The 17,354-nt window shown below is 36.2% G+C and overlaps 1 protein-coding gene across 4 annotated transcripts in view; it reads left to right on the top strand.

The window, feature by feature from the left end:
* The window catches only part of EPS8 (epidermal growth factor receptor pathway substrate 8), a 162,143-nt gene that overhangs the window by 110,010 nt on the left and 34,779 nt on the right, over nucleotides 1-17,354 (top strand). For all 4 annotated transcript variants that reach the window (XM_045829797.1, XM_045829800.1, XM_045829798.1 and 1 more), the window contains exons 6-13: nucleotides 420-569; nucleotides 2,414-2,496; nucleotides 2,989-3,125; nucleotides 5,499-5,572; nucleotides 6,839-6,965; nucleotides 10,876-10,964; nucleotides 11,336-11,410; nucleotides 17,001-17,149. In XM_045829797.1, the coding sequence (XP_045685753.1) occupies nucleotides 420-569; nucleotides 2,414-2,496; nucleotides 2,989-3,125; nucleotides 5,499-5,572; nucleotides 6,839-6,965; nucleotides 10,876-10,964; nucleotides 11,336-11,410; nucleotides 17,001-17,149 (884 nt within the window). The remainder of the gene's footprint in view (nucleotides 1-419; nucleotides 570-2,413; nucleotides 2,497-2,988; nucleotides 3,126-5,498; nucleotides 5,573-6,838; nucleotides 6,966-10,875; nucleotides 10,965-11,335; nucleotides 11,411-17,000; nucleotides 17,150-17,354) is intronic.

Genomic DNA, 17,354 nt, shown 5'->3' on the forward strand with positions numbered 1-17,354 from the left:
ACTATTGAGTGTTCAAGTTGAAAAAAATCTGGCATGGCATAGTCATATGGGAAAGAATACCATGTGAGACAGTGAGTAATTTGGAAAGAACCCTCAGTTTATTTTATTTTTTTTGCTGTTAAAGACATCATCTCCATCTTATAATCTGAGGAAATCAGTAATGCTAAATTCAGTGTTTATTAAGAACATAATTATACTTCTCTACTAAATTTCTCCATTTTTATTGCTCTTTCTCCCACTCACCATCTAGCCCAGCCTTGTACCTGCTCATCCTCCATGTCTACAAGTGTTCACTAATATTCATTTTCAATATGATTTGTGCACTTTAAAAATTATTTATACAATGCCTAGAGGGCTTTGTGGAATAGATTTTATATATTCAATAAAAAATAAGGCGAATTATGTTTTTTACTTTATAGAATGAACTGGAGAATTTTCCTTTAAATACAATCCAGCACTGCCAAGCTGTGATGCACTCCTGTAACTATGATTCAATTCTTGCCCTGGTGTGCAAAGAGCCAACTCAGAACAAGCCAGATCTGCATCTTTTCCAGTGTGATGAGATTAAGGTAAAAGAATAGTGAACTGTCTTTCCCTTTGAGCAGATGTTCTGGCAGCTTTGGAATTATGTACTTCCGTCATATGGCTAGTAGGTACTAGAGTTTTAGTTTCTCACAATTTTGTAGGGAAAACAAATCCTTTAGTATCTTACTTAGGGTTTCCAGGCCAAGTAAATAAAGAGAAGATAGAATGGTGTTAAAAAAAAATAAGGTGCATTCTATTTATTTTAAAAAGGGTAGCTAATATATTAAATTATTCATTGAATGACTTGGACATATAATTAAAAATTGATTCTACAGAAATTATGTTTCATGGGCAATAAATAATCACACAATATTATTTTATTTTAAACCAATCACAAAGCATGGATTATTGTAAGAAAGCACTTAGATATTTTCCAGGATATTGATTCAAAGTTCACCATTTTAATTATGTGACTTGAATAATTGCTCAAGATTCATAATGCCTAAGTGAGAATGTGAAAATAGTTGAGCACAGTTACAAGTAATAACATGCTGTGTCCTGAAGATTTGTATTTCAAAGTACACTATAAGTACTACTCTGTAGCTATGTGCGTGTGCTCATTGGTGCCATATTTCACATGAGACTTAATTTTTTCTAGCCCCATTGAACATGTAAAGTGAGATATGATATACTTTCTTTTATATGGATCACCTTACAATGTCACTTTTCAGTTTTAAAGTTTCTTTACAATGCAGGTTTTACAATGCTCCTGCCCACATTTGCAGTAAAATTTTTCTTAAAATAGACCCCTATAGGAAGTTCAGGGTTTCTAGGCATCTTCAGTTTTAACCTCCCACATAAGAGAAAGCCTTTGACCTCATGTTTGCAGTCTTCCTGACACTAGGATGTTCTATGGTGACGACACTGGAGTGGGCCGCACTGACACTCTCATCTAACCCGCAGTGTGACCTTGGCCACGCCATAACAGGGGTGTTCCTTAGTTTACTGAATTATAAAGGAAGGAGAATGGATTAGATAATCTTTAAGTGTCCTTTCTGCTCTAAAATTTTATGATTACCTGTGCTTTGGAAAAAGAATATAAAATAAATGTATGAAAATATACATAATTACAGAAAATAAGCAGGAACAAAAATAGGCAATGAATACATCCCAGCAAGAATCTTATATACAGTAATAATCATTGGCTATAAATAAACTTCAACATCGCACAAAATAAACCTCTTTACTGCTAATCTCACATCGATTCCCAAGAAAACCAAATCAGGTTTTCTTGTTGAAAAAGTTGCTTGATTGGAGAATGTTAATTTTTACCTGAAATGACAAAATAAAGTGTTTATCCAAAAGGGTACGACCTAGTATTGGGGTTCATTCCATGATTATAGTGGCTTTGTCCTACACTGAGAGTAACTCTGCTGGGACCACGTGATTTGTTTCCGTGGGTGAGTGGGTGCCCAGTGGAGCCTGAGGGTGAGAAGGGGAAGGAACTCCACTCAACACACATGTGCTCCTAACTCCTCCATTTCTTCCCAGGAAGTGATATTTACCTTGTTACATTTTCAGGGTATGATTATACTTTTACATTTGCAAATCCTTTTTCTATTTGCCTTTATGTGAGAATAACTATGAACTAAAGAAAGGAATCTAGGTTAAACTATTTTAAAATCCCTTCAGTTTTTAAATCTTGTCAGTATAAAGTGCAACATCAAAAAAAGAAAGGGTAAGTTTTGAAAGCAGATTAGAAAGAACACTGTTGTTTTGCATCAAGACACTCATTGATTCAGAGGGAACATATCCCTTTTTCTGTTTTAACCTACGTGTCGAGAGAAGAAAATCGATAGCCTCTGTGGTAACTTGTCGTTTGTGGCAGGCAAACTTGATTACTGAAGATATTGAAAGTGCAATCAGCGACAGTAAAGGAGGGAAGCAGAAGAGGAGGCCTGATGCCCTGAGGTAAAAGAAATTAAGGGGTAGAATCAATCGGTTTTTAAGTCTTTTTTTTTCCTCTAAAGATTTATAAAAATTACTTTCAATGAAGATACAGTTTACAGGTTACAGCCTGTAATCTCAACTCATTTGCCCTCCCAGGTTCATCGTCAGTGTGTGTGCACTGATGTGGCTTCCGCTGCCTGTGTTGTCGTGGTCAGGAAAGATGAGTGGCGTTTCAAGGGAGGGTGGCCTAAGGAATGCAAGTGGATATTAGGACTGTGGTTGGTTCGTGGCCTTTCCAAACCACAGGGGACCGAGACAAAGGTTGAACCTAGGTTTCAGCGGAATTTAAAGTTTTTGTATTTCTCATATATAATAAGGAATACTTAGAAAATCCTTTGTTTTACTGCTTGATGTAGTTCTTCTTAAGGTTGGAGGACTAAAACCATAAATTGTGAGAACTGATGTTATAGAAATGGAGATAGTAAAAATTCAACCTGTTCTCATTGTTTTTAGGATGATTTCCAAAGCAGATCCTGGTATTCCACCTCCACCCAGAGCTCCCGCCCCAGTGCCCCCAGGGACTGTTACCCAGGTGGATGTTAGAAGTCGGGTGGCAGCCTGGTCTGCCTGGGCAGCTGACCAAGGGGACTGTGAGTATTTCTAGGAACTGATACTTAAGGAACTTTTACTTACGGTTGCGACATAGTTCTTGCTTTCATATTCTGAGACTGATTTCTGAGCTGCAGCTTGAGGTTAGTTTTAAAAATTTAAATCTTAGGTAAAGGAAAGTTAAGCTTGAACACTGTAGGATTATTATATATGAGAGTTCAGACCAATCATTTAATAGATACGGTGTTAGGATGAGAGTCTTTTTCTTAAAAAATGTAGTCAAAGGTGGAAAGTTTGACTTGACTAACAATTCCTTAGTCACTTATCCTCTATAGGACAAAGCATCATTCATAGAGGATATCTATCATTATAGATGAGCAGAACTTGACTGCCAAAGTGAGTGGCATTGGACTGTACTTTGTGTCTGGTGAGTCAGAAGTTGGGCTCTGGAGCAAGACTGGGATCTACCTGTGTGACCTTGGGCAGTTGTATCTGCCTGAGCTTCAGCATCACTTATGGATAATATAATGGGGATAATAAATAACTCATGGGTTGCTGTGAATCTGAAAGCAATTAATATCTATAATAGTATCTATTACAATATAGTAAGAAAGATTTGTGGTGGTTCTCTTTTTTTACCAAATTGAGATCATTTTACTTTCTGAAATGCTTTTCATTTTATTTATATTTCTCATATCCTTAAAGTTATTTTTAGAGATTTACACATATCAGCTACCAAACACATGAAAGAAAGAAATCTCTGAAACATCCATTTTTTAAAAATAAAGTAACAGAATTATTAGTTATTTTAACTTTATAACAGGTTGTATGTTTAGGGATTATATAAATTTCTGTTAATACATTTTGTTTGTAAAATTTTGTATGTAAAAAAAATTTATGACTTCCTGGGCTCATTAGATTTTGTCTAAATTACTCTGTGCAACCTCATCTGTATAAGATAAAGTTTTCAGAATTAATCTACTACTAGGCCAAACAGAACACTCCTATGAGGTTCTGTGTGGATCCAGGCCAGTTTTTAGTTGGAAAGTTCCCCAAAAGAACTATCTGTCTGGTCCCTCTGAAGGTTTGGCTGACTCAAACCTTCTTGGCTGAACAACTTTTTGAGTTGTTTCTTGGCTGAACAGCTCCTTTGAATCCTTGAGCTAGCTCTAGCCTGACTCCTGGAAATAATCTCTGTGGAATAGTGGCAGTGGCAGTGGCAGTGGGGCTGCTGGGCACACACACTGAAAAACTCTGAGAAATACCACATCTGTCCCTTACCTCAGCCTCCCGTCTCACCTCACCTGTCTGGACTTCCTAATAGCTATGTTTCAAGTTCAACTTGCTGTCGGTAGTGTATGCTATAGCCAAGATAGTAGCTTACCCACAGGTAAAATAGCAGTTAGCTTGCAAGATTTTATACATATAAATTCTAATTCTTAAAATACTTAATAGCTACTTACTAAATTTCATTAAGATTTAGGAATTTTTTCTATTTTTTTTTTACAATTATTCCATTTATGGGAAGTTAGGCCTGAAAGAAACATAGCAATGCAGAACTTTTAATGTTTTCTGCAGTTCTCTATGTCGAACATAATGAGTCATGATGATATATCAAGAATTGTATTTCCATTCGTGATGATATATTTTTCCTGTTCCATCCATACATTGTTTTTTTATTCCCTCTACTATGAAATTCATGTACAAGTTTCTTTGTTTAGTGGTAGTTTTAGCTTCCTCATACCACCCAGGAAGGAGTTCATGATAATGACCTCATAATTAACATCATGCTTTAGCCAAGTGAGCTAACTTAACATCTTGAATGCTTTTAAGATATTTATTCTTTAATTCATAAGTTTCTGCAGATATTTATACTTTTAAAGAAATGATTTAAAATTAATGAGCCCAGGAACTGTGGGTTTTCAGTATAATGACAACTAGAATTTTAAGAAACATTTTACTATCAGAATCCCCAAAGCATATTGCGGTCACAGTGTTGGAATATATAAAAATTAGAAGTTCTGTTGCATTAGAATTATTTGGCCACTGTTTATGAAGTAGGTGATTAAATGTGGGTTTATATTTCTTGGTTAAGAATTAGAGGGTACTAAGTTAGGGTTGGTTTCATAGGCAGCTGATGTAGGGAAGAGGGAGACTAGAGGGAAAATTATAGGTTAAAGAAAACCATAAAGGTGAAAAGCAAGCACTTCAGCTCTGCCCAAGTGCTCCTGTTAGTCTTGGCAAGGACCCTCACCTTGCCGGAGATGAGAGCAGAGTTTTGATTTGGTGTCCAGTGGAGGTGTTCCCTTTTGCAAGTGGGCTGTTTTCTAATCAGTTGCTGGCCTTTGTTTAATTATCTATATTGGTATTACTTAAGCAACAGATTGAAAGAGCTCTGATTCTTCTTTCTCCAGTTGAGAGACTGAGGCAGTACCATGGGCATGAAGAAACGCCTGAGATGATGGCAGCCCGAATCGACAGAGATGTGGTAAATGCAGCATTCATCTTTAAATCATTGGCTTTAAAAGAGGAAAAACATTTACAAGGAAAATGAAGTTGATTAAATAAAGATGTTTTGTAGAAACTATATTTTCTCTTTTTAATGGTAGTTATGCCCTTTGAATTATTTTTCTTCTTAACTGTTTTTTCCTTTATGGCAATATTTAACTAGTAGACTTTATGTAAATCTTAATGAATAATAAATAGGAGAATTAACATAGTCACTAGTTTACAAAGGAATTTAAATGGATTTATAAGATTTAAAGATTTTTCATTTTTGTTCACAATTTTAAGTTCATAACTGAAGTATTTTTAATGTGTCTTACTGGAATTTATTGAAAATATTGTATAATGCCTGAAAGTTAAGTGGTACTTTTAAAGGTACATATGTAAATTTTAATTTCTTATGAAGGATAAGGCTATATTTAATTTTATTTTTCCATGGTAATTTACTTGCAAGAAAGGCAGTGCCCTGTGATGTAATCACAAAGTATGTTGTCAATATAGTTACTTTTTATGCTATGCTCGTATTCAGTTGGAAACAAAAACTTGAGTATTTGAAATTCAGAATTTAATTTTTATATTACATGATTATTTATTATATTTAAAAGTTCATTTAATCCCACTTTCTAGTTTTTAATTAGAAGAATGTAAAGTTTCATACATACTAGAGAAAGTCAACTAAGACTTACAGTATACAAGATAATCAAAACTGACTGATGACCTCTGAAAGCATAGTTCATTAATTTTGTTTTACCATGTAGAACTCTTAATGCCTATTATTGTAGAGTATCCATGTCTTTAGTACGTTATCACAGCATTTTATATATATTTAATCCTATGACATAATATCGTTGGTGTTTCATTGGGACATTCATTAGAAAAACAAAAATGCTCAGTGCCTTACTAATAAAATGTTTCTTAGAATTATTTTTACTTAACTTGATGTGGAGAACACTATGAGAAAATTAGAATAATTGAAAATAATTAATGATCTGAATAGATATTGTTGATTGTTTTCTTCATGGTATTGAAAAGAGAGCAAAATTAAGCTAAAGAAAAATGTCAATATCAGATCTTGGCCACGGGTATATTTAGTTCAATTCTCAAAATTGGTGATAAACTTGAAATTTGCATGTAGGAAGTGTTTTTTTCTTTAATTTTTTAACTTTCTGATTTTTTCTTTACTGACTGTATATAGCCAAGGCAAAAAATTGTTGTGTTTTATATTTAATTATATAATTTCTAATTTCAGCAAATCTTAAACCACATTTTGGATGACATTGAATTTTTTATCACAAAACTTCAAAAAGCAGCTGAAGCATTTTCTGAGCTTGCTAAAAGGAAGAAAATTAAGAAAGGTAAAAGAAAAGGACCAGGAGGTAAGTTGGATGATTTTATCTTCTAAAGACCAATCAGAACTCCAGTGGTAGGCCATTTCTACCCTTGTGAACTGCTCTGAAAAACTCCATTGACATTGAACCAAGGTTCCTTTTATTGTATTTTCTTCCATGACCATTTAATCCCCTTTCGCCTAACAGTGTCTCCTCGCCTCTCCCCACCCCTGCAATCACCACACTGTTGTCCAAGGTTCCTTTTATAGTTTTGGGATAGCACCAGAAACTTAGGGAGAGACTAAGATTCACCCAGGGAATAGTCCATTTTTGGTTCGGAGTTGGCTATAGTCAAGAAAGACACTAGGATTCTTGACCTAAGTTAAAGAAACTCTGGGATTCAGGTAGTGGCTATGTTTGTAGTTAATGTCTGGTAAAGAAAGTCATAGCTCTATTCCTATTGTGTTTGGATTTATTATATTGTAAATATTGAACCTCATTATTTTATTAACAGAAGGATTGACATTTTGTTGAAATGTCAGTGGATTTGAATTTTTTTATCATAACACTCCAAAAGTATATTCAGGTCATGTACAAATAATTGTTTAGTATGCTGTAGTTCAGCTATTTAAAAATGGGACCAAAATGTATACACTTATAATTATGGAACAAAATGCTATAGACCAAAATATATTGTAAAAATAGCAAATAAACATCCCTTTCATTTCCCATGACTTCCAGATGTTTTTCTAGCTTATATCTACATGATAAGCATGTGAGCTGTAGACTTGCCTTGCAGATGTGTATATCTGGATGTACCTCACCTTTGTATATTTTGAAATTAAGTATTATTGCTTCCTGATGTCTCACACCACTTAGTGCTCCTGTACTTTAAGATTTTATTTATTTATTTTTAGAGACAGGAGAAGGGAGGGGAGAAAGAGAGGGAGAGAAACATTAATGTATGGTTGCCTGTCATGCTCCCCCTACTGGGGACCTGGCCTGCAACCCAGGCATGTGCCCTGACTGGGAATTGAACCAGTGACCCTTTACTTAGCAGTCGGCAATCAATTCACTGAGCCACACCAGCCAGGGCTGCTCCTGTATTCTTTATGAAGGATACACTTTCTTCTTGATCACTGGGATTCAACACAGAGATTCTTCAGTAATTCTATTCTCTAGTTTGTAGCCAACATTGATTTTATTTTTTCATTCTCTTTTATCCACTTTTTTCCCTTTTCATTTTTATAACCAGAATGTGCTTCAAACTAGCATCAATTTTTTTACCTAGCTTTCTAAGCAGTTTTCAAGCCACCAGTCTTATTCTGTGAAGATAGTTGTCTTAGGACAGTAACTTTTTTCTACTGCTGAAAAGCATGTTAATTCCATGTTCTCTTCCTTAAGTCCACTCTTCAGTCACCCTGGCAGTCAAAGTCATCCACAGTCTATCCTTGATGTACATTTCCATTCTCATGTTTCTTTGTTTTAATGTTGTAATTTCACGTATATGCAATTTCCTTTTTACACATTTTTGCTTTTAATGTTTTTCATATCAAAGTGCTCTGGAACAAAACTTTCAAATCTCATTTTAAATTCTACTTTCCCCATGAAACATCTTTTAGGTATACATTTCTCTATTTCCCAACCAGGCACAATTTCTTTTTAATAGCACTTGGTTCATTCATGTCTTCTTTTAGATTTTAAGGGCCTTAATAGTAAGGCTTGTAACTTATACATTTTCTTAGTATTCATAATAATAAGCACAATGACTGACATTTAAAAGGGCTACAGTGTAAAGCTCTGCCAAGATGGAGGTGTAGGCAGAAACACTTTGCTTCCTTGGACAACCAAAAGATGATTAACGAGCAATTTAACAACAAAGAACAACCACAACTGCCAGAAAAACATTTTCATGGAAGTCTAAAGACCAAGGAGTTAAAAAAACATTCATCCAGATGGTAGGAGGGGCAGAGATGAACAGCCGGTCAGAGAGGATACATGGCAAGGCAGTGGCTGGTGGACCTTGTGGGGAATCCCACATTTGCATGCAAACCCAGGGAACAGCAGGAAAGTGAGACAGAATGTGAAACCCAGGGTTTCAGTGTGGGAAATTAAAGACTCCCAGGCTGTAAAATAATCTGTAGGGATTGTGGCAGTGGGAAGAACTCCCAGACTCACAGGAGAGTTCGCTGGAGAGACCCACAGGGTCCTAGAGTGCACATAAACCCATCCATCTGGTAATCAGCACCAGAAGGGCCCAATTTGCTTGTGGGTGGTGGGGGAAGTGACTCAAAGCCAGCCTGCAGCGGAGCAAGTGGCATTGTTCCCTCTCCGACCCCTCCTCCACATACAGCATCACAAGGCAGCGAAAAGGGTTGCCTGCCTCCCCTTGCCCCCGGAGAATACCTAAGTCTGCCTCTTACTATGTAATGGGTGCTTCAGGACAAAAAAAAATATGGCCCAAATGAAAGAACAGATCAAAACTCCAGAAAAAGAACTTAGCGACAAGGAGATAGACAACCTGTCTGATACAGAGTTCAAAACACTGGTAATCAGGATGCTCACAGAATTGATTGAGCTCAGTCACAAAATGAAGGAAGAAATGAAGGCTGCGCAAAGTGAAATAAAGGAAAATATACAAGGAACCAACAGTGAAGGGAAGGAAACCTGGACTCGAATCAATGATTTGGATCAAAAAGAAGAAATAAGCATCTAACTGGAACAGAATGAAGAAACAAGAATGCAAAAAAAAAATGAGGAGAGGCTTATGAACCCCTGGGACAACTTTAAGTGTTCCAATATTAGAATCATAGGAGTGCCAAGAGAAGAGGAAGAGCAAGATATTGAAAACTTATTTGAAAACATAATGAAGAAAAACATCCCCAATCTGGCAAAGGAAATAGAATTCCAGGAAGTTCAGGAAACTCAGAGAGTCCCAAAGAAATTGGACCCAAGGAAGAGCACACCAAGACACATCATAATTAAGTTACCCAGATTAAAGATAAGAAGAGAATCTTAAAAGAAGCAAGAGGAAAGGAGAGAATTACCTACAAAGGAGTTCCCCTAAGTCTGTCAGCTGATTTCTCAAAAGAAACTTTACAGGCAAGAAGGGGCTGGAAAGAAGTATTCCAAGTCATGAAAGTCAAGGACCTGTATCCAAGATTACTCTATCTAGCAAAGTTATCATTTAGAATAGAAGGGAAGGTAGCGCTTCCCAGATAAGGTCAAGTTAAAGTAGTTCATCATCACCAAGCCTTTATTATATGAAATGTTAAAGGGACTTATCTAAGAAATAGAATATCAAAACTTACGAGCAGTAAAATGACAAGAAACACAATTATCAACATCTGAACCTAAAAAAACAAAAGCAAATACTAAACAAACAACCAGAACAGGAACAGAGTCACAGAAATGGAGATCACATGGAGGGTTATCAGTGGGGAGGGGGTGGGGGAGAATGGGGAGAAAAGGTACAGGGAATAAGAAGCAGAATAGGTAGGTACAAAATTGACAGGGGGAGGTTAAGAATAGAATAGGAACTGGATAAGCCAAAGAATTATGTGTACAACCCAAGGACATGAATTTGGGGGAGGAGGAATGCTGCAAGGTTGGGGAGCAGTACAGAGTAGAGTGGGATAAAAGGGAGGATAAAAATTGGGACAACTGTAATAGCATAATCAATAAAATATACTTAAAAAAAGAAGAAGGACTACAATATATATTTATGGAGTCTAATGAGGAACTGGTGGTGCCTAAAGGCAGAGGAATGCATTCAAATGTTGGATCATCTTAATTTGGTATAGTCAGACTATGAGATGTGGCAGAGGAAGTAGTAGCATGATACCCGGTGTGATCATCAAACTTTACAGACATAAATGTGTTTTGATTGTATTTTTTCATTTTATGTATTTTTTGGCAATTTGCTCTCACCTACCCCTCCTCCTGCTTATTTCTTTAGAGGGTGTTTTAACTCTGCGGGCAAAACCTCCACCCCCTGATGAATTTATTGACTGTTTTCAAAAGTTTAAACATGGATTTAACCTTCTGGTAAGTGCAATTTATATATAACTAAAAGAAACAAATGAAAGAGATCAAAGTCAAGCTAGGGTGTTGCAGATTCAAATAAAAGGTAAATTGTTCTCATAGATCTTTTTTGTATATATGTTTTTATTTGCCTTTAATTAGAACAAAAGTTTATAAAACATGTATATCTAAAAGACCTGATTTTAAAAAATTGACTCCTTTTTTTTAAAACTAAATTTTCCTAATCTGACTCACCCAGGCTTAATTAACATACTAATAAGTGAATCTAGGAATAAAGAACTCTTTATCTTAGTCTTTGTTGGACATTCTTGAATGTCTGTCTTTTGCTCAGTAATGTCATAGTAATATGTTTGTCTGTATTCTTAATATTACAGGCCAAATTGAAGTCTCATATTCAGAATCCTAGTGCTGCAGATCTGGTTCATTTTTTATTTACTCCATTAAATATGGTAAGATTTTATTAATTTAAGAAAGTAATTATTAGTAGTATGTTTTTTAGCCCCATGTGTCTATTTAGATTACCTAGACAGTTTTCTTTATTACTTGCCCTCTGTGTAAACACTGAGAATGTAGAATTTGAGAGTTTAAAAGAGCTTTGGAAATCATCTATTTTAAACACCTTACTTTGTAGCTGAGAACACTTATGTCCCTGACAGAGCTAGGGAAATGAAGTAAAGATTTGCTAGATACTAGTGTTTCAGTAGATTCTAGTATAAATGGCTTGAATAGTATAGACATTTTTCTCTTTCTGACAAAATAGGCTAGGCATCAAGGGTCAGGACTGAATGAATGGCTTTTCTCCACGATGTTGTCCCAAGACCCAGATTCTTTTCTTTGAGCTGTTCTTTTATCACCTGAGCTGTCTCTGATTCAGTCATTTGTTGATTCATTTATTTATTCAACAAATACTAATTGACAGCCTGCTTTGTGCTTGGCATTATTAGTAGCTCATCAGGAACAAAACTGACATAAATTCTTACCCTCTCAGAACTTATATTTTAGGATGGAGGGAAGAACAGTAAACTAAATAAATTTATAACTAACACAGTTCATGAAAAATAAATGCTATGTGAAAAAAATGCAGCAGGGAAGGTAACCAGGGAGTGTTTCAGGTGTGTGCATGTGTGTGTGTGTGTTACAGTTTTTCAATAGGGTTGGTTAAGGGAACAATTCACTGAAACGGTGTCATTTGAGCCAAGAAAGTGAGTGAGTCATGTGGATTTCTGAAGAAAGAGAATTCCAGGCAGAGAACAGCTAATGCAAATGCTCTTAAATGATAACATGTAAGTCATGTTCTTGGAATAAATAGGTATTGTAACTTGAACAGAGTGAAGGACGAGATCTCAATTAGAAGGAGATGAAGTCAACAAATTAGTAGGAAGACATACTTTTTGGTCCTTGTATGTGATTGTGAAACCTTTGACACTTTTGGAGGGGTTTCAACAAAAATGGATCATTCTGGCTGCAATATTTAGAAATTTGGGGGAAGAAGGGACTGAGGTGGATATTAAAACAATCCAGATGAGAGATTATGGTTTTTGGACCAAGTAATATTGGAGGTGATGAGAAGAAGTCAGATTCTGGTTATAAATCATTGAAGCAACAAGATCTGGTGGTAGATTGGATGTGCTGCACAAGAGCCAAGGATGTCGCAAAGGTTTTTGGACTAAGATTGGAAGGATGGACTGATTATTAACTGAGGGAGTGAAACCTGGGTAAAATAGGTTTTTGGAGGAAGATGAGGAATTCAGTTTTAGTCATGTGAAGATTAAGATATATCCAGATGGAAAAACTTGAAAATGTAGTTGAATATTTGAATTTGGAGTTCAGTGGGAAAATTGGGCCTGCATATACAAATTTGAGGATCATCTACATGTAGAAGGCATTTAAAGCCATGAAATTGGATGATGTCACTAAGGGAGTGATTATAGATAAAGAAAAAAAGTAAGGACTGATGAAGCTTCAGGCTGTTTCAGTGTGAGGAGAACGGGAAGGACCAGCAAAGAATATTGAGAAGAAACACAAGTTTATTTTGTAAGCAACCTAAGTGCCCATCAGTACAAGTGGATCAAAAAACTGTGTTACATTTACACAATGGAATACTGTACAGCAGAGAGAAAGAAGGAGCTCCTACCCTCTGCAACAGCATGGATGGAACTGGAGAGCATTATGCTAAGTGACATAAGCCAGGATGTGAAGGACAAATACCATATGATCTCAGCTATAAGCAGAACCTGAGCAACAAACAAACAAGCAAGCAAAATACAACTAGAGACATTGAAATAAAGAACACATTGACAGTAACCAGAGAGGAGGGGGAGGGGGATAATAGGAGATAATAGGGGAAAGGCCATCGAGGAACATGTGTAAAGGATGGACATATGGACAAAGCCAAGGGGGTAGGTTCGAGGGTGGGAGGTGGGGATGACAGGGTGGGGGGACATGGTGGGGTAAAAATGGAGACAACTATACTTGAACAACAAAATAAGTAAGTAAGTAAGTAAATAAATAAATAAATAAAAGAAACAAAACACAAGTTTATTGTGGTGTTCTAGAAGCCAAATGAAGAAAAGTGTTTCCAAGAGGAAGAATTGAGCTGTTATGTTAGCTATCTAGGGTGGAAGTTTATCTCCATGCCCTTGTAACAGCTGTGCAAAGGCAAAGATAGACAGCTTAGTCTATTGTATTGTATTGTATATTTTACTTTATTTTATTTTTGCAGTCTTTTTTTTATTGTTCAAGTACAATTGTCTCCACCACCACCCCACCCCATCCACCCTCACCTCCCACTCTCAATCCTACCCACCTTTGGCTTTGTCCATGAGACAGTTTTGTCTTTAAAGAGGTAACTCTGGACTTCAACAGATAATTTCTGCCATTATCCAGTTGGCCTGAGCTTCCTCATAGCACTAAACACTAAACTTCCACACCCACCACTAAAGGAATACAGTTTCCCTCTGCGTGGCTATGCATCTAAAATGCGGAGCCTTCTCCTCTAGAAGGGAGAAGAGGAGAATGGATGCTAGGGGACAGTTAGCAGTCTTTGGCCTGCACGCTATGTTCTTGGTACAGTGATATGCACATAACACAATATTCTCCCCAGAAAACTTCCTTCTTGTACATGTGTATTTTTGAATAAGCTATAATTTTTAAAGCTAACAAAATAGTATGTTGGGAACAATTCCCTTTGTGAAAGAGCTGGAATGTTATCCTATGAAAAATATTACCACTTGTGTCATAGGCCAGGATCCAAGATACACATCTTAATTTTCTAGAATTTTAATATCCAGGTATGCTCTTTCCTTTTACATTGAATGAAGTGGGCACAGTTATGCCTTTCCCTGCACATCTTACATTTCTTATATTTAGAAATAGTATAGTAGTGGTTTTTCTAAACTGACATTATGTGCAACCACCTTGTCCTGCAAAAGAGCTGGGAGAATGAGCTGGAATGATATTCAAAGGTACACGAAGGAAAGTGCTGAAGTTTGGGGAAAGCATGGCAACAGATGGCAGATGAACAATTGTTGGCTGTACATGCAGACAGATCCAAAAGAGCCTGGGCTACTAATCACCTTTGCTATTGATATAGGTCATTTCCCTTTTTGTGGGGAAGACAGATGAGAAAGAAATAGAAACAAGATAGAATTTTCTTTTAAAAACTTCCAGGAGGGCAGAGTTTCCTACTCTGGGGGCTAAGGTGGGAATGTGTGGAGTGACTGTGAGTGATTAACCCTTTAAGTGAAAGAGCAAATGATTACTTTATAGAATGACAATAGCAATAATGATGATTGCTAGTATTGCTCTGTGTATTACTCCTTTGATTTTTTTTAAAGAGTAGAAATAGTAACTATATGAAGCAGATATGTTTTGCTATTTTTGATTTAGAGCATATGAAGACTATGGTCATTGAGTTCTTCAGTCTTTATCAAAAATGGAGCGAATTCAGCATTTCTCATAGCTTTTACTTGGATATCAGAAAGTGAGGAAAAGAGAGAATCCAAGTAATAAAAAGGAATAACTCTTGTTCTTCTTTCACCAAGGATAACTAGACAAGGCCTGAAGTAGAATATGAAATGAATATTGCTTTACCAATATAGGAAAGTAAGTAGCATTATTAGTGTGAATATCAGAATTGGGCAATAAGAGATTAAAAGGTGAAAGTCCAAGATGACATCAGTAATTTATGAATGCTTCCATATGTTACTGCTATACATAGAGCATCAGATTTCTGTTTGTTTAGTTACTGTTTAATAATTCTTGCTGTATAAGCCTTTTAAAAATTAGATCAAGGCCATTCATATAAAGAAACTGATACTAGCTGATTAACAAAATTTATATCCTTTATTCTTTAACACACTTGAATATTAGGAAGTAATGTTTATAAAGCAACTTTTGCCACCTCCTCTCCTTCACTTCACACCTACCTAGATGATAAGTAGGTACCTAGTCATTACATAAAGTAGGAGTATAAAATAATGGGACTGGTTTCCATAACATACAAAATTTAGTCTTTCTGATTAGGCTATATATCTCAAAACATTGATTTATTTATTTTTCCTCGAAAATGACTTCGTGTGAAGGGTCTCCCCCTGTCATAATACTTCCATCGCTCTATTTACTGTTCTGCCTGTAGAGCCCCAGACATTTTACTTGCAGATGGGAAGGAACATTTATTCAGGGCTGATTGTGAGCCAAAGTTTAGTGGCTTTAAATCTTGCGAGTCCCTCCCTGTACCCGCAGCGTCTGTCCACGAGCACACCCACTGCACCCATGCATGTGCGTGTGCCTGCTCGCGTTCCTGAGAGGGAAGTATGCCCATGGCCTTCCACTTACCTCCTTTCGTTGTACTCCCTCTTCCCTCTGTTAAAACAAAGATTTTACTACTCCTCTACTCCTTTACTTTACTCCTACTTTTTCCTCATAGTCATCCGTACATATTTACCAGGAGTGCTAATAGGGCTTGGAAGAAAGAATTATTATCAGGCTGTCAAGATAGATTTTATTCTTAAATAAGAGCCTACCTCCCTTATCCTTCATTTTTTCTTTTGCTTGTTTTTATTCATTCCCTTAACACTGTGTCTTCTGCAATTCAGTCAGATAGGTCCTCAAGGGAGGAGAAACTGAAAAGTAAGCCATAAATTGCAATGCAATTTGTTAACTATGTGTGTATATGATTTGGGGGACTCCGAACCACCTCTTCTGGGAAGCTGGGAAGCAGCATGAGCGAATACACAGAGGTATCCAACAGCATAGCAGGCTCAGGACACCTGGGTGACTGTAGAGAAATTGACTCTTGGTCTGGCACCATTCAAAAAAAATTCTATTTTTCTTGTGCCATATTTCTGGGAAGGCGAGATTTTTATAAAAGGGCTCTGGTTTCTGATCTCAGAGAAAACTACCATTCCTTAGCCAGGAAATAGCCCGAGAAGTGAATTTGAAGCAGTTTTTGGAGATCCACTTATCCTCACTTTGTTTATCAGAGAGTTAACAGCTCTGTGTTTCTGGTAGTCATTAAATTATCCATTTCAAATAAGGACAATTTCCTGGAATTAAATTCTGTGAAAAAATACATTCTTTTACCTTTCTCTCTGAATCCTTTTATTTTTTGTAGGCCTTTATAGGCACAGCCACAGACTGTTAACCAGAGCATGTTTTTCTCTATAGTCTTCATTTCTAGAACTATATTTTTCAGGTTTAGCCTAATAGATTTGCAGTAGAGATACATTTTTTTTAAGTAGAGTTTATTAAACTATCTGACTTAGAGTTTTCTGCATAGACATTAGTATTTTCCAAGTAAAGTACAGTCATAGACAGATTCTATGAAAGCTGTTAAATTATTAAGTTTTGTTTTAGATGATTAGGCACCAGTGGGCCAGACAAAATGATTTGGCAAGCTGTTTTTCACTCAGTAGTGCATTGTGCAACATCAAAATTTAATTTGAATACATAAAACTAGTACTTGTTTTTGGCTTGGCTTTTGAAAATATACAGATAATTACCATCTTCTTGCTAAAAAATAATTTATTGTCATTTTAGGTGGTACAGGCAACAGGAGGTCCTGAACTAGCCAGTTCAGTACTCAGTCCCCTGTTGACTAAGGACACAATTGATTTCTTAAATTATACTGTCAATACCGATGAAAGGCAGCTGTGGATTTCATTGGGAGAAACTTGGATGAAAGCCAGGTAAACATATATGAGTTTAGTATTTAATACCTATCATACTTATTGTTCTTTGTTTAATACATGATCTAACAAATTTATTAACCATCTATGTATGAAGGACTAGGTGTTATAGATGGAAAAACCTAAACTCATAAAAGGCTAAACATCTAGTGGAAAGAATAGAAGCATATGGAATATAATCCATGATCAATGCCAAGGTGACTCA

This window comes from Phyllostomus hastatus, unplaced genomic scaffold, assembly GCF_019186645.2.
Source record: "Phyllostomus hastatus isolate PE091 unplaced genomic scaffold, TTU_PhHast_1.1 phas_scaffold_93, whole genome shotgun sequence".
In the NCBI taxonomy this organism is placed as follows: Eukaryota; Metazoa; Chordata; class Mammalia; order Chiroptera; family Phyllostomidae; genus Phyllostomus; species Phyllostomus hastatus.